Source organism: Mizuhopecten yessoensis, unplaced genomic scaffold (assembly GCF_002113885.1).
Source record: "Mizuhopecten yessoensis strain PY_sf001 unplaced genomic scaffold, ASM211388v2 scaffold11129, whole genome shotgun sequence".
NCBI lineage: Eukaryota > Metazoa > Mollusca > Bivalvia > Pectinida > Pectinidae > Mizuhopecten > Mizuhopecten yessoensis.
Window position 1 is genome coordinate 1118134 of NW_018408894.1, and position 26224 is coordinate 1144357.

General features: G+C 36.2%; 1 protein-coding gene across 2 annotated transcripts in view; it reads right to left on the reverse strand.

Moving 5' to 3' along the window:
- Positions 1 to 26224, reverse strand: part of LOC110466295 (disintegrin and metalloproteinase domain-containing protein 12-like) — a 74248-nt gene that overhangs the window by 8894 nt on the left and 39130 nt on the right. Inside the window, exons 4-20 of one of the 2 annotated variants that reach the window (XM_021522702.1) lie at positions 20075 to 20150; positions 17855 to 17937; positions 17299 to 17423; positions 16900 to 16976; positions 16309 to 16392; positions 15451 to 15522; positions 10125 to 10294; positions 9675 to 9759; positions 6502 to 6635; positions 5949 to 6120; positions 5535 to 5630; positions 5007 to 5138; positions 4522 to 4697; positions 3873 to 4077; positions 3410 to 3484; positions 3087 to 3195; positions 2155 to 2178 (exon numbers count right to left, since the gene is read on the reverse strand). In XM_021522702.1, coding sequence (XP_021378377.1) covers positions 2155 to 2178; positions 3087 to 3195; positions 3410 to 3484; positions 3873 to 4077; positions 4522 to 4697; positions 5007 to 5138; positions 5535 to 5630; positions 5949 to 6120; positions 6502 to 6635; positions 9675 to 9759; positions 10125 to 10294; positions 15451 to 15522; positions 16309 to 16392; positions 16900 to 16976; positions 17299 to 17423; positions 17855 to 17937; positions 20075 to 20150 — 1895 coding nt within the window. The remainder of the gene's footprint in view (positions 1 to 2154; positions 2179 to 3086; positions 3196 to 3409; positions 3485 to 3872; positions 4078 to 4521; positions 4698 to 5006; positions 5139 to 5534; positions 5631 to 5948; positions 6121 to 6501; positions 6636 to 9674; positions 9760 to 10124; positions 10295 to 15450; positions 15523 to 16308; positions 16393 to 16899; positions 16977 to 17298; positions 17424 to 17854; positions 17938 to 20074; positions 20151 to 26224) is intronic. The other variant, XM_021522703.1, reaches the window with a different exon arrangement.

Genomic DNA, 26224 nt, shown 5'->3' on the forward strand with positions numbered 1-26224 from the left:
TTGTTTAAAGGTTTTTAACATATTTGACCCCTGTGACCTTGAATATAAGTCAAGGTCATTCATTTGAACAAACTAGGTAGCCCTTCATCCCAGCATGCTACTGGTCAAATACCTTAACCCTAGGCCTTTTAGTTATTCAGAAGAAATTGTTTAAGGGTTTTTAACATATTTGACCCCTGTGACCTTGAATATAAATCAAGGTCATTCATTTGAACAAACTTGGTATACCTTCATCCCAGCATGCTACTGGCCAAATATCATTATCCTAAGCCTCTTGGTTATTCAGAAGAAGTTGTTGAAAGGTTTTAAACATATTTGACCCCTGTGACCTTGAATATAAGTCAAGGTCATTCATTCGAACAAACTTGGTAGCCCTTCATCACAGCATGCTACTGGCCAAATAGCATCATCCTAGGCCTTTTGGTTATTAAGAAGAAGTTGTTTAAAGTAAAATATTGACACCGGACGACGGACGACGGACGACAGACGACGGACAGACGGACGATGGACGCTGCACCATCGCATAAGCTCAGCCAAGTGAGCTAATAATTGAATTTTAAATGAAGGTATGTGGCAGTTACTAAAATGCAAAGTCAAATTGAACAAAAGATATTGAAAAATATTCCAAACAATAAATCTAAATACTGCAAAAAAAAAAGATACAAGTAAAATGGGGAAAAAAAATCAGATATTTTGATTAGACAAAGAAGAAACATGAAAATTCAAAACATAAATAAATCCAGGAAAACCTGACACCGATGTATGAAGTTGATGGTCACATGGCAACAACCAATCCAATTAAAATTCAATCATGCTCTGTTTCATAACATAAAAAAAGTTGTGTACAACAGATTGAGTGTCAGTCTTACCAATGTGTATTGGTATGTACATAATATGTGTTGAGAAAGCATCATTAATAAGGGAGAACGAAAGACCTCCAGAAAGTGCCTAACTAAGCGGTAGTCTTACACCATGAGGGGGTCACCAACGATAAACATAATGGATCCGAGTACAAGACTTCAGTTCAATTCGATGTGGGAACAGAAGGCCCAGACGGCCTGTATCACTCACCTGTTTTTTTGTTACATGAAACTGACATATATGTAACTTCAGACCAAATTTGGTAACTAGAACACCAGACATTTTAACATCTCTTAAACGCCTCTTAAGATGTTGTTGTTTGAAATTTCACAAATTTTAATTTTAAAGCTTTTAACCCACGTTGACCTTTGACTCCGACTAGCACTTTAAGTTGACCTTTGACCTCGTCACTATAATCAAGAAAAAAGATTTGCACTGCTGGTCTACATAACATACTCAAGTATCATGACTCTAGGATATTGTTGTTTGAAGTTTTAACATATTTGACCCCTGTGACCTTGAAAAAAAGGCCAAAGTCATTTTAATAAGGAAACTTTATAGCACTTCATCCCAGGTACCTACTGGCCAAATATCATGACCCTAAAATAGCAATCTTTATATCAGAGGACGATGAGAAACGTCACAGCATGTTGGGTAACATGAACATTAAAATTTTGCTGAATATTAATTTTTATTTTTTATTTTTTTGTGGTTACAGCAGAACCAGCAATATAGATACAGAGAGTATGAGTGATTTAACAGGTTCAAAGTTAAAATGTACAACTGCTTGTAACAATGATACAGTTTGTGAATATAACACAGAATGTACCCACAAATGTTTCATGTCATGCAGTACCCAAATATGGAAACTAGCTGTCAATTTTCTCAGTATGGAAGCCATCTTTATTCTATAATCTTATTATTGATCAATTTTCTAATTTAGAAGGCAAATGTCATATATTTCAATATAGAAGCTGCATATATACCAATTTCTAATACAAGAGAAAGCTGTGTTACTTGCCAATATTGAAACTAAATATGTTAAATTATAATACAAATTACAGATATCTATTTTCCCTATAGAAAAGAAGCTGTTTAATTTTTCCAATACACAAGCTAGCTACCTAGTTTTTTCCAATACATGTATAAAATCTAGCAAAACAGAAGCTTGCTTTGGAAAACAGAAACTAGCTGTTTTAACTTTAAATACAAAAGCTAGCTGATCAGTTTTCAAAAAGAAATAAGCTAGCTGTCCAAGTTGATGGGAGAAACAGCTGTTGACTTGCAACATACCTTTGTGCTGGACCTCCTGTGATACTACAAAGTACCGACATTGTAACCATTGATTACAATCACCTTAGGAAATACTAGGCATATTGACCCTTGTTACAACAGATAATCAGAGTAAACCTTGGTCTAAAGGAGGCAAATCATTGACATTACTAAGGAATAGGCTGTGCAATTGTTTGTTTGCTTCAGTTTGAGATATGGGGATGGCAACAACACAAACACTTGATAATGATATTTACCTTAAGATTGCATTAATACAATGCTCCATCTCTGCTGACCCGCAAGTTTTTGAAATATGGACACATTGTGCCTATATATGATTAATCTGAGTTGCCGTACAATTAATGTGTTAGTATTCATCATTGTCAAATTACTAAAATTTCTGAGAAAGTTGTTTTTCAATTGCATGGTTAATGACAAAACGTAAAGACATACCACCACTGTCTTTAAATAATTATGAACAAAATCAAGGAACAAAATGTATTGCTTTTTCATGAACAAATTACAATGGTAGTGCAAGAAATTTCACTAAAATCCTACACTAATAGAAATATTCTACCACATAGGATCATAATCAAATACAACATAGTACAAAAATACACAACAACGAATATAGCATTGTCAAACCTCATTATCAATAACTCAAAAAGCTGTTAACCCCAGATAAACAAAATCAAACAGCTGAAAATATTATATCTGATTTCCCCTCTTGTAATATTTCATGATTATACTGTATTTCCATTTGATTGAGTGATGGCCAGGTTAAATTTTCTGTATTTTCCTGCCTATTGGAGGCCAGACTAATGAGATTTCACATTTCATCAAAAGGTTTATCTATTATCATTATGAAATAAAATCAACAGGTGGAAATTTGTACTAAGCATAATGGTAGGGATATATAAACAGACACACAATGATTGGTTGGTTTGGTTTACCTAGGGTTTTCATTGGTCCACTGTGGGTGCTACCACCATGCCCTGGACTGTTACAGTAGGGTGGTCCAAACCCCTCGTTACAGTGACACTGGCCCATACTGTTACACACCTGCAAATAATAGCAGTTTAAGATAAAACAACTTGATGATCACTTTTCATGATTGTTCATGAGACAAATACTTGTCAAAGGACTCAGATAAGGCTTTAAAATAATCACGATGTTTTAATTATACAAAAAATTAATTCAATACTCCAATGACGTGAGAAACAATGTGATTCTGACATTAAGCTCTGTTACCGTTTTATTTAAGAATCTAACTTACCCCATTGCCATGGCAGTTTGGACATGGCAAAATCTGCAGCATACTAAGTGGCGTGCACTTGTTGGAAAGACAAATCTACAAAAACATTGGGAGTAAAAATAAAATTTTCAAAATATTGTTTCCAGTTTCAATGTTATTTCCTTTACACTTCTATAAAATATGGTAAATATCACTGTTCAAATGAGTATAGATAATTCATCTACAGGTTAATGAATTCAGAGTTCTCTCCCTTATCAGTATAGTCCTCTCCCCACTTCGTCCCCCTCTCAGCCATAGGTATCCTTCTACACACAGCTGCTGTATCGTCTATTGCTCTTTAGCCCTATACAAAATTTAAACAGCATTCAGCTGAATAATTATAGTTATCTGGTTTCTTAATATAAGTCAAAGTGTTCATGATTGTTATTTTTGAAATTGTCAGCATACAATAAATACCCATGGGGTTCCATTTTATTGTTGTTACCTTCTTGTCACCACACCTGGCACCATCGGGTGCCATACCAGGATCTGGCATGTCCAGTCCAACATCCAGTATGACTGACCGGCACACATATCGTTCTCTGCCCTTAGTGAGGAAAGTGGCTGGAGTGGCCTTGGCTAAACTCTCGCGCCAGAACATTAACTTCTCATTCAGGTGGACACAGTGTAGCAATCCACACATCACATCACTGGAAAATCAAAAACTGCCTATCTAAAACAGCTAGTCTCTACATTCAGGATTAATCTTCAATAATTTGCTTTTGCCAATATTAAAAGTTTTTCTTCACTAAAGAAAATAACAGTCTGATTCAAATACTCAAACACATAACAGTAATCTGTTTGTGGTAAAACAAAGTTTTCAATTACTGTTTGTGTAAAAAAATACTCTTAGAATTTATCAAATGTAATCTTTTTAAAGGTGAATGCTGATATAAATATTAAGTTTGCCAAAAAATATTCAATAACAACTACCCCAAACTGGATGTCATTATTGAGTTTTTTCCCCGTCATTCAGCCAGCCTTAAGCCTTTATGTGTCCGTTGAATACATGGGAAGTAACTTTACTTAAACTTCTTAGTATTGAAAGCAAAAACATGAGAATGACAAATATAAGAGTAACTGACTTGACGTACTCTTTATCACAGCGAATGTACTTCTCCCTTTTCCAGTCGTAGCCACAGTTGCCATGTTTGCTGCCATTAGTGTTGAGGTGCTTAAAACAGATGGGGTCGGACACCCGCCCGGTTGACCCCCACAACATGCTGCACTGGTCTGTGTGGGTCTTACAGAGCCCTTGGTAGCAGTACGACTGGTAAAAATACAACATGTAAACCTTAACATGACATTTACGATTCTCTGACAATTTTATCTTCATTTCAACTTTTATTCATTATATTTTTTTAAATATTGAAATGTCACTGGTGTCATATGATGTAGATAAAACTAGCTATCTGGTCCCAAGAAAGCCCTTTGATGTGAAAGAAACATTTTTTTTTAATTCTTAGTATTCATGTAAATAAAAAAAACTGATACATAAAGAGATAATTTCAAATAAAATGTGACACACAAGGTTCTGCTACTTACAGTTCTTAAAGAGGAGAGAAGACAGACAACTTACTTGCTTGTCCTTACAGGGAAGACCATTCTGGAGATAGACATCACTTGGACAGTACTCAGATTCTCCGTTACAAAACTCTGCAAGATCACATTCTTCCATGGCAGCCCTGCATAGGGTGGCAGCTGGTTTGGGCTGAAACAGACAATACAAACATGTACGATATTGATGTTTCTTTGACGGGAAGTAGACAAGATATTATCATAAGAATTTAACTGATGAAAACCTGTGTGTGGAAATAATGAGGAAGCTTCAAGAAATCAAAATATTCTTCAAAGTTATGTCATTGAAATCATTTAAGGTGCCAAAATATAAGATACCCGGCAGTATTTATATCAAATTTCAGGTCCAGGTCAAAACTGAACCTCAGCAAATAAGTGATATTTTAAGTATTTGAAGGAAATTTAAGGGAATGTTTTCAAGTATCCTTGCACAGAAAAGTTTTTATAGGTAATCACTGTATGTGTCCTTTGCTTTATAGGCAACAGTAAGGCTGTCCCGAGGCTGTCCTGTTTTCCTGTACAACTATACCTTGCAAGTGTCCTGATTACAACAGCTGCCTGTGGCACACTCGGCCCCTCGTTTCAGTCGACATGTTGAAGCATTACAACATTTACTTGTACAGTCCTGTAATCACAAACATACATCATATCATATTTATTCAGGGTTTTCATTAAGAACAGGCAGCAGGGCAAATGACTGGTTCAGTTCTATATTTGTCCTGTTCAAATCACCTTTACCTTATATATCTCCTAAGTAATTTTACAAAAGTTGGCTGGTTAAAAATGTCATTTGGTATGTTCAGAAAGAAGTTACTGAAAAGCATGTTTCTTTTTATTAAACTAAGAGATAAGTACTGGGAACCATATATTCTAACATACACCACAGTATATTTCATTTCTGTTCCATGATATAACTTGACCTGTGGAAACTGTACTAAAATACCTCTGCCAAACCACAGTCACACTCCTCCCCGTCCTCCACAAATGTGTTCCCACAGACTGGCCCCTCATATAGGTTTTCTGGCATGTTCTTCAGACAGTAGTCCATACCAAGTTCGAAGGCCTCAATGATTGCCACTCGGGAACAGGTAGACCATTGGGATGGACTCGGGGACCTAGTCATTAAAACAACAGATTACAATGCTAGAAATCTTCCTGGGGACAAAATGCTTACCAGGGAACATGGATACAACATTACATGACACAACAGGAGGAGATTCTGTTTAGTTTCTTCAGGACACCTGTATAATATCCATGTGTGCTTACAAAGAAACACCAGACAAAAATAAAGGTAAGTAGATTGCCATATCTTACCCACAATATTGTGGTCTAGAAAGCTATGCAGCTTTGATTGTGTACATTATTACCATTACTACCAAGTTATTTTTTATGTTTATGTGAAGAAACACCAGCTCACGCAGTGTTGAATTTGACATTGTTGGGTGTGTAAAGAAGCATAAAGACATCAAGGGGTAAAGATTCAAGCAATACTGTACCCTCCACTGGTGGGCGCCATTATACACTTCTCCTGTTTACACCGACATACAGAGTAGTTATCATGGTCCATCCCAAAGTTGTGGCCGAGTTCATGAGCAACAGTAGTAGCCACATGAGTAATTCTAGTACGATCCTGAAAAAGATAGAGCAGTGCATTTCAAAGTAAGAAGATAAGTATCTGTTATACTTGATAAGATTCTATCAGTGTGAACATGGTCCCTTTGAATGATCAACATGAAATCTATGTGTCCCTGGAAAAACATCATGTAATATATGTGTGGTATCCTGGTGAGTGTACACACAATTGATGTTTATCTGCCTGGGAGTGATCCACAAATGTATCCACACAGGTAATTTGTCAAATGTATCCTTATATAATTAAGAGTTATCCAGACAGCTAAATTGTGGTACTTGTCCTGAGAATTGATCTTCCAAGGTGGTTTGAGTCCCAGTGAGTGATCTAGAGAGGTAATTTGTGATATGTGTTCCTGGAAGTGATTTACACAGGTAATTTGTGTTTGTTGTCCCTGAGAGTTATCTACACAGGTAATTTGTATTATGTGTTTCTGGGAGTGATCTATCAAGGCAGGTAATTTGTGTTATGTGTCTCTGGGAGTGATCAAGGCAGGTAATTTGTGTTATTTGTCTCTGGGAGTGATCAAGGCAGGTAATTTGTATTATGTGTCTCTGGGAGTGATCTATCAAGGCAGGTAATTTGTGTTATTTGTCCCTGGGAGTGATCAAGGCAGGTAATTTGTGTTATTTGTCTATGGAAGTGATCAAGGCAGATAGTTTGTGTTGTGTGTCTCTGGAAGTGATCAAGGCAGATAATTTGTGTTATTTATCCCTGGGAGTGATCAAGGCAGCTAATTTGTATTATTTATCCCTGGGTGTGATGTACCCACTTGATTTGCATTATGTGTTAATTGCCTTATGTTCCCTGGAAGTGATATACACAGGTAATATGTGTTATGTTCCCTGGGAGTGATCTACACAGGTAATATGTGTTATGTTCCCTGGGAGTGATCTATACAGGTATGTGCTATGTTCCCTAGGAGTGATCTACACAGGTGATCTATACAGGTAACATGTGTGATGCTCCCTTAGAGTGATCTATACAGGTAATATGTGTTATGTTCCCTGGGAGTGATCTATACAGGTAATATGTGTTATGTTCCCTAGGAGTGATCTATACAGGTAATATGTGTTATGTTCCCTGGGAGTGATCTATACAGGTAACATGTGTTATGCTCCCTTGGAGTGATCTATACAGGTAATATGTGTTATGTTCCCTGGGAGTGATCTACACAGGTATGTGCTTGTTCCCTGGGAGTGATCTATACAGGTAACATGTGTGATGCTCCCTTGGAGTGATCTATACAGGTAATATGTGTTATGTTCCCTGGGAGTGATCTATACAGGTAATGTGTGTTATGTTCCCTGGGAGTGATCTATACAGGTAATATGTATTATGTTCCCTAGGAGTGATCTATACAGGTAACATGTGTGATGTTCCCTGGGAGTGATCTATATGTATATATGTACAATATGTGTTATGTTTCCTGGAATCATCTTCACATGTAATATGTGATATGTGTTCCAACTTATTAGAGAGTGATTCAAAAAGGCAGGTAATCTCATTGTTGTGGGTTCCTTGGTGTGATATGCAGATAATCAATATGTGTCAGTTCCTTGGGAGTGATTCCTAGGTAAAAGTACAGCATGATCTGCCATGCAGACTTATGGTGACAAGATAAATATTACTCCTTACAGGGGATTCCCAGGGTCACCAGAGACAATATAGCTCATGACAGGGGATTCCCAGGGTCACCAGAGACAATATAACTCCTGACATGGGATTCTCAGGGTCACCAGAGACAATATAACTCCTGACAGGGGATTCCCAGGGTCACCAGACACAGTATAACTCCTTACAGGGGATTATCAGGGTCACCAGAGACAATATAACTCTTGACAGGGGATTCCCAGGGTCACCAGAGACAATATAACTCCTGACATGGGATTCTCAGGGTCACCAGAGACAATATAACTCCTGACACGGGATTCCCAGGGTCACCAGACACAGTATAACTCCTTACAGGGGATTATCAGGGTCACCAGAGACAATATAACTCTTCACAGGGGATTCCCAGGGTCACCAGAGACAATATAGCTCCTGACAGGGGATTCCCAGGGTCACCAGAGACAATATAACTCCTGACAGGGGATTCCCAGGGTCACCAGAGACAACTGTCAAAAGCATAGTCAGCCTTTTTTCTCCAGCAAGGCAACAAAGATGGAATATGAAATGTTCTAACCCTGTAACACCAATTTTTGCATGACATGTGTAACATGAAAACAGATGATAAATCAATCAAGAACATTAATTTTAGTAAAGTTGTTAAGCTTTCAATATCTTAAACATATGGACCAGGATAAAGAGCTTATATATTTGAGATCTTCACATATTTTACCATAGCATGACAACAGGTCATTTATAAAACATGAATTTGTGTAACTGAGACATATACAACTACACTGCATGTGTGAGGTAATGTTAACCAGGATATCAACATGCCAAAGGTATCATGTGGCTTCAGCACTACAATTTGTACTAAAAGTTTACTTCCTTATTTCAGTATGAAACAAAACCAGTGAAATAAACAGACATCTGCCTCTATCAGTAGTTATTGTTTAGCTTTTAAACAGGTGACGGCTTGAGAAGAAAAGTACAAAAATTATTTCATCTATTAGAACTATTCTATTTTACGGTCTCAAGTTTTGAATTATAAAATTTAAGGTAATATTAATAGGAAAACGATATCACTGAATGTGTCTGTCATTAGATCACAATCAAACCAGGGAACACTAAAGAAATTTCCTGAAGGACAAGAAAGAAATCACGCTTAAGAAATGTCATCAGACTTTAGAGAGCCTACTGGTATTAACTTCAAATGTACATACCACCGTAACTAACCTGATAACAGCAACAAAATTATATTAATATCAACAATTCCGCACTAGCTTGTAAAATAAATTCAATTTGGCCAATGTCTCAAGTAGCCCCTGTATTGATCTAAACACATGCTACCTTACATACACTGTACTGCAGTAGTGATTAGGTTAAATTGTCATAACTCTGCTGTAATCTTCCTTATCTGTCTCTACTTACCATGTCCACGCCTCCAGAGTACTGGTGGGTACATATAGAAGATTTTATTGCCTTCCCCACAACACCGTCATTGAATGTCTGGCCCCTTAAAATAACATTTTATTACAATAAATACCATGATACTAGTGCAGTAAAACCTCAATATAATGCTCCAGGTTTCATTGCTTTCTGCCAACATGTTTCATTGCTTTCTGCCAACATATTCACAGTTCCATTTTTCTTCTTTCCCAACATTTCCATAATGTCTACCTTGATTAATTTCCATGTTATAATATTTTCATGTCAAAATTAAGCTGGACAAAGGGTGAAAAGTTTTCCTGTATATGCATTGCACTTAATCAATCCAACTACTGCAGATTCTATTTTTAAAAATTGACCTTTTGATAAAACAATTAAATTTTTAAGTACTGAATTTCTTTCTGACCAAGTCTTGTCACAAGTAAAACTCACGTGATGAGCTGAGCATTGTCATTCTGGTGGTAGGGGTTGATGCGTTGTTTGCGGTACAAGAGGAATTTCTCCAGTGAAGAGTTGGCATAGGGTGAGATGGTAACCTGATCCGAGTCCGACCATATCTCTACCCCCACAAGGGCAATGTAAATGTTGAGTGGACGGTACAACTGCAAACCAAAAAACTAATAATCATACATTGAATATAATAGAAACATATATATACAATAAATTGTACTTTTTATCACTTGCCATTTTTAAAGATCCCCTTCTTGTACATTTAAAGAATTCTTATACAATGTATCTGTATAGAAGTCTCCCTCAATACTTTAAGTCTTAACTAGAACTGTAAGCCAAAGGCTAACTAATACCCCTAGCTCCAATATAAACCAGACTGTAAGCTAAATGCTAACTAATACCCCCAGCTCCTAAATAAACCAGAACTGTAAGCCAAAGGCTAACTAATACCCCCCGCTCCTAAATAAACCAGAACTCTAAGCCAAAGGCTAACTAATACCCCTACCTCCTATATAAACCAGAACTGTAAGTTAAAGGCTAACTAATACCTCCGCTCCTATATAAACCAGAAATGTAAGCCAAAGGCTAACTAATGCCCCCCGCTCCTATATAAACCAGAAATGTAAGCCAAAGGCTAACTAATGCCCCCAGCTCCTATATAAACCAGAACTGTAAGCCAAAGGCTAACTAATTGGCTTGTTGGTTGGTTGATGGGTTTATAGACTACTTTTCACAGGCAAAGCCTGTGTTCTGTCGTCTTGAGGGGGTAAGACTCAAGCTTACCGGGCCCTCGGTGATTCAAAATAACCTTGCCCGTCCAAGTCACGCCCTAAGGTCGGTCAGCTCCTTAGATGCGTATAGGCTGTCGCAGTTACATACAGCACGTATACGGGAACACGTAAAACACGTCCTTAAAACAGCTTCACTGCCCTCTTATGAGGCTAACTAATACCCCCTGCTCCTATATAAACCAAAACTGTAAGCCAAAGGCTAACTAATACCCCCTGCTCCTATATAAACCAGAACTGTAAGCCAAAGGCTAACTAATACCCCCAGCTCCTATATAAACCAGAACTGTAAGCTAAATGCTAACTATAAGGCAAAGCATTGCAAAGTAATCCAGTCTCCCACCAGAAATATTTTTTCTTATTAACTAAGCTGTACACTTATTTAAGTATAAGTGACCACTGACTTACTTCCTGTACTCCCTCCCAATGCCAAAACATACTTGCAAATAAAATCTTGTTAGCTCAGATGAACCAGTTTTGCTGAAATCGTCCTAGCAGTTAAGGAACAGTTGTCAGGACAAAGTTTTTGAACAAAGTGTCATAACTCTTTAAAAAGAGTCGAAATGAAAAAATTATACCTTGATGCATGACATCAGGGGGTAATTTCCGTATCTGTAAACTTTCATTTAAATCAGCCCAGTAGTTAAGGAGGCAGACAAAGTTTTTTTCAACAAAGGACCATCATTCCTTTTAAAAGGGTCAGAATGAAAAAGGACTACTTGGATGCACAACATCAGGGGGCAGTTACCATATCTGTAAACTTTCTTTGAAATTGGCCCAGTAGATTAGGTAAAGCTGTCCAGGCAAGCAGTTTTCAACAAAGGGCAATAACTCCATAAAAAGGGTCAGAATGAAAAAATAATACCTGGATGTACAATATCAGGTGGTAGTTATTATATCTGGAAACTTTCGTTAAAATTGGCCCTGTAGTTTTGGAGGAGTTGTCTGGACAAGGAATTTTCAACAATGGGTCATAACTTTGTTAAAAAAAAAGTGTCACTAGTGGTCTAGTGGGAGGGTTTTATAATACCCTGTCTACAGACCATACTGTGGTCTAGTGTGAGGGTCATACAATACTCAGTCTTCAGACCATACAGTGGTCTAGTGTGAGGGTCATACAATACCCTGTCTACAGACCATAATGTGGTCTAGTGTGAGGGTCATACAATACTCAGTCTTCAGACCATACATTGGTCTAGTGTGAGGTTCATACAATACCCTGTTTACAGACCACACATTGGTCTAGTGTGAAGGTTATACAATACTCAGTCTTCAGACCATACATTGGTCTAGTGTGAATTTCATACAATACCCTGTTTACAGACCATACATTAGTCTAGTGTGAGGTTCATACAATACCCTGTTTACAGACCATACAGTGGTCTAGTGTGAAGGTTATACAATAACCTGTCTATAGACTATACAGTGGTCTAGTGTGAGGGTCATACAATATCCTGCTGACAGACCATACTGTGGTCTAGTGTGAGGGTCATACAATACTCAGTCTACAGACCATACATTGGTCTAGTGTGAGGTTCATACAATACCCTGCTGACAGACCATACTGTGGTCTAGTGTGAGGTTCATACAATACCCTGCTGACAGACCATACTGTGGTCTAGTGTAAGGGTCATACAATACCCTGCTGACAGACCATACAGTGGTCTAGTGTGAAGGTTATACAATACTCAGTCTTCAGACCATACAGTGGTCTAGTGTGAGGGTCATACTATACCCTGCTGATAGACCATACTGTGGTCTAGTGTGAGGTTCATACAATACTCAGTCTTCAGACCATACAGTGGTCTAGTGTGAGGTTCATACAATACCCTGTTTACAGACCATACAGTGGTCTAGTGTGAGGGTCATACAATACTCTGCTGACAGACCATACAGTGGTCTAGTGTGAGGGTCATACAATACTCAGTCTTCAGACCATACATTGGTCTAGTGTGAGGTTCATACAATACCCTGTTTACAGACCACACATTGGTCTAGTGTGAAGGTTATACAATACTCAGTCTTCAGACCATACATTGGTCTAGTGTGAATTTCATACAATACCCTGTTTACAGACCATACATTAGTCTAGTGTGAGGTTCATACAATACCCTGTTTACAGACCATACAGTGGTCTAGTGTGAAGGTTATACAATAACCTGTCTATAGACCATACAGTGGTCTGATATGAATGTCAAACAATACCCAGTCTACAGATCTAGACCAGTTGTCAAATGATGCGACCAGGTGATACTCAACCTACAGACCATTACACAGATGAGTCTCCATCTTTAGATCATACAGCCAACTATGTCTACTGCCATTTAAAATGAAATAATGTTTATCATATGGGAAGTTCTAAAGAACACTGGTTGTTACAGTGCAGCATCTGATATCAAAGTATGTGTGAGTGTTTGTGTCCTGTGCTCTCTTTGATAGGGGAAACAGGGGAAATCTCCACACACCCACTCTAATACACTGATCAGGACATCGTGAACAGGGCTACACTAAGATGTGGCTAAATGCTCACTATTGGAGACAATCTCATGTGCACTGCATAGAGGTAAAACACCACAAACACTTTTCAAGACCTATTGTGTTTTACAATCCTTTCCAAGCACGGTCAGACCCTTGTCACAGTCAATGTAAAGTAGTTTAAAAATAGTTGGCTGATAATATCATAATGTATGTAAAAATAGATTTCTGTTTCAACTTCATGTATTATGTAACAATTCTGAATGCCAAGAGTTCACCTTAAGCTTGAAAATCCAAATAATTTATGAAAACAATTGAAACCAGCCCCCAATCCAGGCAGAACGACAGAGGATTAGCTTTCCCAAAAGGCATTGATACCAATCCTTATCTTTGATCAGACGCACCTCATTATGATTTGTGGGAGTGACACAGGACCTTTGTGATCTCAAGTGTGTTGGATAGGAGGTGAGTGAGTGCAGACTATTTATCTCCCCTATTGACATTGAACCCTGGTGTGTTCGGATCTGGTCTAGCTATTCTTAATCTGTATGGCTAGTGTACAGTTATGTCTCATGACCATGTGTCCTTAATCTCAACAGGAATTTGTATTATGGTACTAGGTGGCCAGAGAGGTCCTATCACTGGGTCATTGACCTTCATGGCAGATAATCAACATTCTGTACTCAGCAAGAAGCTGGACATTTCAGACCTATTATAAAATGTATTACTATCTTCTGTATACCATAGAATTATATTAAGGAGGTTGTGATTTCCTATTAGTCCCTTAGAAAGGTGCCTGCATGAAAAGATCTTCTCCGTAAAGTTCAAAGCTTTAAGGTAATCACAGAGGGCAATGACACCAGCAGCTACAGGTATTTGTGCAGGCATTAATGTTCCAGAATAAGTCCACATTAACCAATGATAATTATAAATCTAAGTACCAGGAAAAACACACAGATTGATAAAATCTATGAGGTCTCCATGGTATTCGGTAATTATGTCCATATTTTAACCAATCATATCAGCTGAAACTATAGAGTTTCACTAACATACATATTGTTATCTTCTCAGTATTGTAGGGAAAGATAGAGAACCGAACACATAATATATCTTTTAGATATTTATACCCAAAATACGAGTCTGAGAAAATATCCGCGTTGAGTATGGTTTTAAAAGCTGATACCTACCCTGCTAACAATATTAGCTATGTCAATACCTACCCTGCTGCCAATATTAGCTATGTCAATACCTACCCTGCTGACAATATTAGCTATGTCAATACTTACCCTGATAACAATATTAGCTATGTCAATACTTACCCTGCTGACAATATTAGCTATGTCAATACCTTCCCTGCTAACAATATTAGCTATGTCAATTCCTACCCTGCTTACAATATTAGCTATGTCAATACTTACCCTGCTAACAATATCAGCTATGTCAATACTTACCCTGCTGACAATATTAGCTATGTCAATACCTACCCTGATGACAATATTAGCTATGTCAATACCTACCCTGCTGCCAATATTAGCTATGTCAATACCTACCCTGCTGACAATATTAGCTATGTCAATTCCTACCCTGCTGACAATATTAGCTATGTCAATACCTACCCTGATGACAATATTAGCTATGTCAATACCTACCCTGCTGCCAATATTAGCTATGTCAATACCTACCCTGCTGACAATATTAGCTATGTCAATTCCTACCCTGCTGACAATATTAGCTATGTCAATACTTACCCTGATAACAATATTAGCTATGTCAATACTTACCCTGCTGACAATATTAGCTATGTCAATACCTTCCCTGCTAACAATATTAGCTATGTCAATACCTACCATGCTCACAATATTAGCTATGTCAATACTTACCCTGCTGACAATATTAGCTATGTCAATACCTACCCTGATGACAATATTAGCTATGTCAATACCTACCCTGCTAGCAATATTAGCTATGTCAATACTTACCCTGCTGACAATATTAGCTATGTCAATACCTACCCTGCTAACAATATTAGCTATGTCAATACTTACCCTGCTAACAATATTAGCTATGTCCTGTGACCTTCGGATCAGTGTTTGTTTATTACGTCCCTGTCGTTCAAACTGCAATAGAATTAAAATTCATTAAAACTCTTCTTTAGAGCCCACTCGAGAGATGAATAAAAGACAGTCCTCACAGTCACAGCTGAGTCTACCACATCGGTAGAACCTTTCCATATAATTCACTAGAGACATTTATTATTTTATTTAAGGAACAGTCAACACATAAGTCTTGTATATAGGAAGTAATAAACATAATCATAGCCACTTACACAGCACTTAGCCTGCTGAACCTAGCAGCTCTAGAGTGCTTTACAAATTAATATGAAAGACTGATTTATTATCTAAAGAAAATGTCCATGTTTGACTTTGTTTTGTATATTACCAGGTAGCAAAGTCCACATTTTTCATACTAGACTTGACAGGAACGCAGTGTGATGGTATGTATTTACTATTGGTTAGGTTTGTTTGGGGTTGTAAACACTTGCAAGGCTATATCTAAGCTAAGAAATATAGCTGTTTCTGCTACACAATCTTTTGTGTTTTTATTCTTTATGACAAAGTTTTAAATAAATAAGAAGAAAAAATAGCAGGTGAGAGCGTGCATTTTTTTGATATTTTGACACTGGCTTCTTTTTGACAACCTGAAAAGTAGAAAGTGAAAATGTAGATTCAAAGATATGATCAGATATCCCTACATTAATTTGTGTGACATTATTAATGATGAACTGTGAAATCAGTGGCATTACTAGTCTGTTTGATATATTGGTCAACCATATAGTTGAACTGACATCAGTAAACAAGTTATGTCAACTATGTTATAAGGCTGTTTGACAATGTTATACTTACAGTGCGGTGGTCGTTAACTATGAAGAGTTCCACAAATCTGGCATTCTCGTTGCCATCATAGGGTCCCCTGATACTCCGCCTCACCTAAGCCATACAGACAGCATGTTGTCAGATTAGTTATAAAGATATAGTCATATCACTCTTGACGTTCATTATGGGGGATCAATAATTAGGGTTTTGTTCCTGGTACAAAGCCTTTATGGGATTCAAATTATGCTCAACCCATTCATATTTATAGTCAATAGTATTAATTAACTATCAGCGAAGCAATGAAATGACAGGTAGGGGTGTTAAATAACTTTCAGTCAGCAAATGTATTGAAAATATAACCTGCAAAATATAGGTGTTCTAAGGTAGTATATTACTGTACCTTTAGTTGAGTTCATCGCTAATAGCTTATTGAGTAAACAAACAACAGAAAATTAATGTCATTTCAAGATATAACAGTCAAAGGATAATGGCATGATGGATATTTTTTCCAGATTTTATATAGTCAAAAGGAAATGAGGTAGCACAAATGCTACTTCCAGGTATCCAATGGAATTCAGAAACATGATGCTCCTCTCCTTAAAAACAGGAAAATCATCTTACCCTTTGGGAAAATTCCTTCCTGTGCAAATTGTTGACTGTGCCATTGACAAAAAATATGGATTGTTTGTCATCTGATTCTGAGTGAAATAAAAATAATAACACATTCATTTAGAGACTATTATAGTAACAAACAAAATTAGTTACCATATAACTTTGTTTATTATGTACCCACAGTATTGAATACCATTTAGCATTTAATTGTTAAAATGACCTTTAGTTGTAGATGTGACCTTTCAAATGTTTGTTTGTAAATGCTATAAAGACCTACAGATTTCTAGATTGAACTGTTATCATAACTTTGTAATACATTATGACCTTGACTTTTTTATTTTCAATATAACATTATTATCTGGTTGTAAATATGATGTTGAATTCCTCTGTGACTATTATTCTACTAACCACAATGTGTGTGAGAGCCTGGATTAGGACCCAGTGACACCTCCTTGTAGACCTTGATTGAGCCTGGTACCGCCTCGTCCACAGGCTCAACATGGTAAGTCTCATGGTCCACAGTAACAAACCCACTGCAAATACACACACCAATTAAAATACCTTCACTTGTAATGGTAACTTGGTGATTTCAAAGTTAAAAAAAATCCAAGCTGATATTTGTTTTCGTGTTATTTTAAAAGTACCTGTAATTCACATGAACAATGGATGAGCTATACATTTTTAACATTACATTATTTTCACATCAGTTTCTTTGTTATTTTACAATTTCAAATAATTTCCCTGAATTTGTTTTTCGGCCTTATTTGATGAAATTCAACACAGCATTTCTGTTGGTAATATTCATATAATTATTCTTTTATTAGATTTTTAACATTTTTTTTTTTACATTTATGATACTGTAACCCAGTTACCTACAAAATATCTTTCTAAACTCAGATTGATTACTATTACCACCATGTCTAACAACTACAAACATCCTCTCCCATGACAAGGATTTTCTTACTTGATTCCTCCGCATGTGCTGAGAGCTGCCATAGAGTTAGGAGTATCTCGCAGGCCACCATGGTAAAAGCAATGATTGGATATCTACAACAGAGCATTAATAGTTTTTCAATTGCTTGAACTGGACATTATGTAACTAAAGAATACAGAAATGACATGTATCATTTAGTTTCAAAGACTTATTTACTTAAGGATCCCTGTGCCACTGCAGTGCTGTTTTTTATAGCAGTATTACCTCCCCTTAACTTCTGTTTGGATATAACAGTAGCATATTATATAGTGGGTCTAGAAAACTTGTTGACCAGGTGGCCCAGTCCGTTAGAGCAATGATTCATCAAAATGTAGTCCTGGGTTGGAATCCGGGTCTAGTCCTGCTAGGTGGTTTTTTTAAATCAGAACACTGTTGTTGATTATGATTTGTTCATTTCATCTTTTATTAATGCTCATAAAAGTCCTGCAACATTTTATTTTATTTTCAAGAATGATAAATCAAATCTAAAGTCAAGCCGAAAATATCCGTTTCCAACATTACATTACAGTTTTTAGACTTAGTACAGGGATCCTTAGTTACCCATTACATGTATTAGTAGTGGAGGGGGTTGTGCTCCATGCACTGTAATATAAAATTCTAAATCAGACCCTAGGCGTGGCTATTGTTTTGCATCTAACAGTCAGCTCAGCTAGTAACACACACTCATTCAAAATAACAACATAGGATATCAACAAAATGTCATATAGCAAATACTGTAAATAACCTATCATCAAAACAGCAAGTTTTAATATAACAATGAAAGGTTATTTCACTGTAAGGTGAGGAAAGTCTGAAATAGTGCATAATGCATTGCCTTTTTGCTTATCATAAAAAGGCAAAAAAATAAATAATTAAATGTCAAAACATAAATAATAATTTGGGCATTTTATCTAATTCTTTTTATTTTTTTCATCAAATTGTATTAAATGATTTGCCTCCTTTGCCAACAGGAATCTCTTAACTGTTTATAATTTGTATTAAGTGACTGTAAGGAATAAGATGTTTGTCTACATCTTGTTTTGTATGTGATTGATGAATACTGAGGAAAATTGTGTTGTTTACAAACCTTTTGTTTCATTATTTTTGGGGGTTTGAAGAAGATATTTCAAAACGTTTTGTTGGTGTTGGAGTATATGAAAATTTGTAAATAACCTCCCCAAGAATAGATCTCCTTTATGCAGTCTCAATATCCTGACATGTGAAAAATTAGTTTTAAAATTACACTTCTGTTTATATTCTTTAAATGTACAAAGAGTAGCTTAATTAATATATTATAGTCTTTAAGTAAGTCCTTAGATTAACACAACTGTTTCATTTACCTTCAAATTTGTATCGCAAATTTCATTGAGAGTTATCTCTGCCCTTCCCCATTTAATAAACATTTCATATATCTAAATACAGTTGACCTAGTCTACCCTTCCCCATTTACAAAAATATTTCATATATCTCAATACCTAGTCGACCCTTCCCCATTAACAAAAATATTTCATATATCTCAATACCTAGTCTACCCTTCACCATTTACAAAAATATTTCATATATCTAAATACCTAGTCTACCCTTCACCATTTACAAAAATATTTCATATATCTCAATACCTAGTCTACCTTCCCCATTTACAAAAATATTTCATATATCTAAATACCTATTCTACCCTTCCCCATTTGATAAATATTTGTATATCTAAATACCTACATAATGACCTCAAATATTTTGTACATGGTTGACAGGGTTTATACTTACCAGGTACATGGTTTTCTGGTTTGTATCCATGGTTTATACTTACATGGTTTTCTGGTTTAATTTGTATACAGGGTTTATACTTACATGGTTTTCTGGTTTGTATACATGGTTTATACTTACATGGTTTTCTGGTTTGTATACAGGGTTTATACTTACATGGTTTTCTGGTTTGTATCCATGGTTTATACTTACATGGTTTTCTGGTTTAATTTGTATACAGGGTTTATACTTACATGGTTTTCTGGTTTGTATACATGGTTTATACTAACATGGTTTTCTGGTTTGTATCCATGGTTTATACTTACATGGTTTTCTGATTTGTATACATGGTCTATTGCATGGTTTTCTGGTTTATATACATGGTTTATTTACACTTACATGGTTTTCTGGTTTGTATACATGGTCTATTGCATGGTTTTCTGGTTTATATACATGGTTTATACTTACATGGTTTTCTGGTTTGTATATATGGCTGCCACTGTCCTTTATAGTTTTTTCTATGTATGCTTTAGAAAATAAATGTCTGAAAAGGAAAACAATAAATCAAAAGTCGTTCATAGGAAATTTGTTAAGATATTTTTTATAGCCATTCCAGCAAATTCAGAAATGTGTATCAGGATACAGGAATGTTTGAAATTCACAAATCATTATACTGATCAACTTTAAATTCATGAATACTCAACTGCTATTCTGAAAATTGAAATTGGATTGAAGAAAATTGTAGCTACATAATTTATTTAACTTTTGTTTCCCTTCTTTTCTGTTCAGATTAAACATGATTATTTTATCCAGTTAAACAAGAGGCCCTATGGGCCTGCATTGCTCAACTGGTATAAATCCCACATCTGTAACCTTAAAAGTGATCTAAACTAAAGCTACAGGCAAAATATCAGTATTTATGACTATGTCAGTCAAAAGAACCTGTTAAGAGATTTTAAAACATTTGACCCCTGTGACTTTGAAAGACGCACAAGGTCATAAGATTGAACAAACTTTATAGCCCTTCATCTCAGCATGCAACTTGCCAAATATCACCACCCTAGACCTTTTATTGATTGAGATTAGGTCATTGAAGGTTTATACATATTTGACCAAATGTGACATTGAATTCTTTCAATGTCACATTTGGTCAAATATGTATGGTCAAGGTCATTCAAATGACTTGATAGCCCTTCATCCAGGCATGCTACTGGCCAATTTTCAACATTCAAGGTCTCATGGTTATTCAGAAGAAGTCGTTTAAGGATTTTAAACAAAATTGACTCCTGTGACCTTGAATATAAGTCAAGGTCATAAATTTTAACAAACTTGGTAGCCCTTTATCCTAGCAAGATACATGCCAGATATCGACATTCTAGACCTTATGGCTATTCAGAAGAAGTCGTTTAATGATTTTGAACATATTTGCCCCCTTTGACCTTTTATATAAGTCAAGGTCATTCATTTGAACAAACTTGGTAGTCCTTTATCCTAGCATGCTACTGGCCAGATACAATTTCCCTGGGCCTTTTGGTTATTCATCAGAAGTCGTTTAAAGTTTTAAACATATTTGACCCCTGTGACCTTGAATATAAGTAAAGATCATTTATTTGAACAATCTTGGTGTGGTAGCTCTTCATCCCAGCATGCTACTGGCCTAATAACATCACCCTAGGCCTCTGGTAATTCAGAAGAAGTTATCTAAAGGTTTATAGACAATTGACCCCTGTGACCTTGAATATCAGTGAAGACCATTCATTTAAACAAGCTTGGTAGCCATTAATCCCAGCATGTTACTGGCCATATATCATCACCCTAGGCCTTTTGGTTATTCAGAAGAAGTTGTTTCAAAGGTTTTAAACATATTTCAGACCCTGTGACCTTGAATATAAGTAAAGGTCATTCATTTGAACAAACACTTGGTAGCACTCCATCCCAGCATGTTACTGGACAAATATCATCACCCTAAGCCTCTTTCAATTGGTTATTCAGAAGAAGATGTTAAAATATATTAGCATATTTGACCTCTGTGACCTTGAAAGTGGATGAAGGTCATTCATTTGAACAAACTATGTAGTCCTTCATCCCAGCATGCTACTGGCCATATATCATCATCCTAGGCATTTTGGTTACTGAGAAGAAGTTGATTAAAGTAAAAAGTTGACGCCGGACAGACGGAGACAGACGCCAGGCAGACCCTTCGGTCAGGTGAGCTAAAAATGAATATATTTGACGTCTGACAATAAAGTCTTCAGATATCACAAAGCAAACCGACTCTACCCACTCCACTATTATTTCATTGTACACAGCTATACAATTGTAGATATATATATAGAAGTAAAGGATTCTGCATGTTCATATTCAGTACAATTCTCAAAAACAAACTGTACAACCAGCTATGGACAATACCAATGGCAACCATGGCTATTTGCACAACCTGAAGCAGTTATTTACTTTTTATGGTGTTTTGGTGGTTTGGTTTGATTGTGCTTTATGTCCTTTTAACAGCTTTAGTCATTTAAGGCAAGCCAGATTTCGGTGGCAGAGGAAAACCAGATTTTAGTGATGGAGGAAAAGCAAACCAGATTTTAGTAATGGAGGAAAAGCAAAGAATCTGGAGAAAAACTATCAACCTTAGGCCAGTACCTGGTGACTGCTCAATGAAGGCCCCCAACCCGCGACTCAGTGGTGAAGGACTTGAGAGTACTAGTTTGTAGACAGTCAGACACCTTATCCGTACTTAGACAGCCCAACCCGTGATTCATGATGGTCATATATAAGACGTTTTTCTTGACAATATTTAACTTATAAATATGTGTATATGAATTCATATATGAATAATAAGAGTTGTATAAGGAGTTTGTTTTGTCCTTTTGGACAACCACTAATATCAAACTGTATCTCTTTAGTTTTGCCATTAATGATTTCTGTAAGATGATGGATGTCCAAGTAAATATTTCTCAAAGTTAAATATTAATGGAAAATTAACATATTTTGTTCTTATTAATTAGTGCACCATTGTGTTTCTACTAATGCATCAACCTGTCAGGAAAACATCACATAGGACCACCATATAGAGAATAATTGCTTCACCTGCTCCTACATTTGAGATATTGAAATTGGCAACTGGTCTTAATATGTCAATGTGAAACTTATATATTCTACCAAAATGTGTAAAGAATTCTTAATAATGGTTTCTATTCTCTTATAAATTCATCTCGATCAACAAACACAGAAACAGAAATGGTGTATTAACATTTAGTTCTACGACACAAGTAGAAAATGTTGTGTGAAAGTTTAATTAATACACAATAATAAGCTTGGCATAAGAAAGATCAATACCATAGTAATGAATGTGTCCACGCCTTTGTTTCTAGGGAATAAATGCATGTCTAAAATCTTCCATTCCATTCCATTTTTGTAAGATATCTCATGTTAACTCATTCACTCTTGAAAACACATTTGAACGCTTCCAATTCAATAGTTGTAATAGTTCATTATGAAATTTCAGGGGTGAATGAGTTCAGGATCTGCTCTGCTATTTTTCCTTTATACAGTAACCTCCCCTTAACTTTCGTTTAGATATAACTGAGAACAGTTATAAAGATGCTTCTGTGGACACCAGGTAGCACAATTGCTTAAAGAAAAAGAATTTCTGTTGACCAGGTAGCTCAATTGCTTCAAGAAAAAGATTTTCGGTTGACCAGGTAGCTCAATTGCTTAAAGAAAAAGAATTTCTGTTGATCAGGTAGCTCAATTGCTTCAAGAAAAAGAATTTCTGTTGACCAGGTAGCTCAATTGCTTATAGAAAAAGAATAACAATCTGAAGCTGAGGGTTCCAATCCCGGTCAAGCCCCCTGATTTTGTTTGACAATCAGAACACTCTTGTTGATCACAATCCGGTATAGTTTTCTCTTCAGAAATGATTTATCAAAGCTAAAGTCATGTTGGAAAAAACAGTTTTCAATAGTTAAACTTGGCAGTGGTACTGGGATCCTTAAGGTCAATCGTTAAAGTGCAATAAGAATTATTACCATTAGCAATATCATGACACATTGAAGTTATTTTCAACAGATGTATTCCAAATAAAACACTTTCAAAGCATTCTACAGAATTAAGGTAGTTCAAAATTCGAGTTTTTGAACACAAAAAATAAAGAAGTCAGTAAAATAGCCATTCAAAAACTCACAATCTGAACTACCTTAATTCTGAACAAGAGGCCCAAGAGGGCCTGTATCGCTCACCTGAATATTTAAGCAGTCATAGCAAAATATTATCATTAAATATTATATTTCACTAAAAATATTTCCCTCGCAAACTTTGTTGGCTCCATCTGTTGAAACTACCAGCAAAATATTATTATAAGATTCTATGCTTTTTGATTCTTCTTCAGAAGTTGCTGACATATTTTTCCCTGTGATCTTGTAAGTAGGTCAATGTCATTTTCCTTCTCAAATTGGTTAGCTCTATTCCAAAAAGCTACCAGCCAAATCTTATGAATCCATTCCTTTTAGTTCTCAAGAACAAATCCATTAAAATGTTGTTGACCTCTGTGACCTCTAAAGTAGGTTGAGGTCATTTTCATTTGCAAACTTTGGTGAGCTCTATCCCGGGAAGTCACCAGCCAAATATTATAATTTTATGCCTTTTAATTCTTCAGAAGAAGCTGTTTGAACTGTTTGACATATTTGAACGCTGTGACCTTGAAAGTAGGTCAAGGTCATTTTCATTCGCAAACTTTGTTTGGCTCTTTCCCAGGAAGCCACCTGCCAAATATTAAGATTTTATAACTACCAGTTCTTCAGAAGAAGTCGTTTAAAGTGTTTGACATATCTGCCTCATGTGACCTTAAAAGAAGGTCAAGGTCATTTTCATTCTCAAACTTTGTTCGGCTCTTTCCTAGGAAGCTACAAGCCAAATATAGAGATTATATACCTTTCAGTTCTTCAGAAGAAGTCGTTTGAAGTGTCTGACACATTTGACTCCTGTGACCTTGAAAGAAGGTCAAGGTCATTTTCATTCTCAAACTTTGTCGGGCTCTATCCAAGGAAGCCATCAATCAAAAATAAAGATTCTATACCTTTCAGTTCTTCAGAAGAAGTCATTTGAAGCTTTTGACATATATGACCCCTGTGACCTTGAAAGTAGGTCAAACTAGTTTTCATTCTCAAACTTTGTTGGGCTCTATCCCAGGAAGCCACCAGCCAAATATAAAGATTATATACCTTTCAGTTCTTCAGAAGAAGTCGTTTGAAGTGTTTGACACATTTGACCCCTGTGACCTTGAAAGAAGGTCAAGGTAATTTTCATTCTCAAACTTTGTTGGGCTCCATCCAAGGAAGCCATCAGCCAAATATGAAGATTCTATACCTTTTAATTCTTCAGAAGAAGTCGTTTGAAGTTTTTGACATATTTGACCCCTGTGACCTTGAAAGTAGGTCAAACTAATTTTCATTCTCAAACTTTGTTGGTCTCTATCCCAGGAAGCCACCAGCCAAATATAAAGATTCTATACCTTTCAGTTCTTCAGAAGAAGTCGTTTGAAGTGTTTGACACATTTGACCCCTGTGACCTTGAAAGTAGGTCAAGGTCATTTTCATTCTCAAACTTTGTTGGGCTCTATCCCAGGAAACCATCAGCCAAATATGAAGATTCTATACCTTTTAGTTCTTTAGAAGAAGTCGTTTGAAGTTTTTGACATATTCGACCCCTGTGACCTTGAAAACAGGTCAAGGTCATTTTCGTTCTCAAACTTTGTAGGGCTCCTAATAACGAAGCTTTCAGCCGAATATCATGACTCTAGGCCTGTCCGTTCTTCAGAAGAAGTTGTTTAAAGGAAAAGTTGACGGACGAGGACGGACGGACGGACGACGGACGCCGCGCCACGGCATAAGCTCATTTGGCACTTCATGCCAGGTGAGCTAAAAATGCTTTGAAAGATGTGTTTTATATGGAATACCACGGCTGAAAATGTCGTCAATGTTTCATAATAATGTCATTTGTAATGAGTAATATCATGCATCTCTTATTCATCTTACATCTATGAGCTTCAAAGAGGGTCAAGGTCAAATTTATTTAAATATTGATACGTAAGCTAAAATATCCTGCACATTATGAATCTTTGTTGGAAGATTTCATTACTCTGCACATTACATTGACAGGGATTTTGACATTCAAATGTCTTAAAGTCAAATTTTAACCAACAATTAAATCTGTGTAATAAACAAGAGGCCTGCATCGCTCACCTGGTATAAAACTCACACTTGTATCCTTAAAAGTGATCTAAAATAAAGCTACAGGCAAAATATCAGTATTTATGATTAAAATTCGTTCAAAAGACCCTGTTAATTTTTTTTAAAACATTTCACCCCTGTGATTGAATGTCAAACAAAGTCGTTATGTTAAACACATTGTATAGCCTTTCATCCCAGGATGCAACTTGCAAAGTATAAACATCCTGGGACCCATGGTTATTCATAAGAGGTTGTTTAAAGATTTTAAACAAATTTGACCCCTGTGACCTTGAATATAAGTCAAAGTCATTCACTTTAACAAACATAGTAGTCCTTGATCCCAGCATATGCTACTAACTAAATATCAACATCCTGAGCCTTTTGG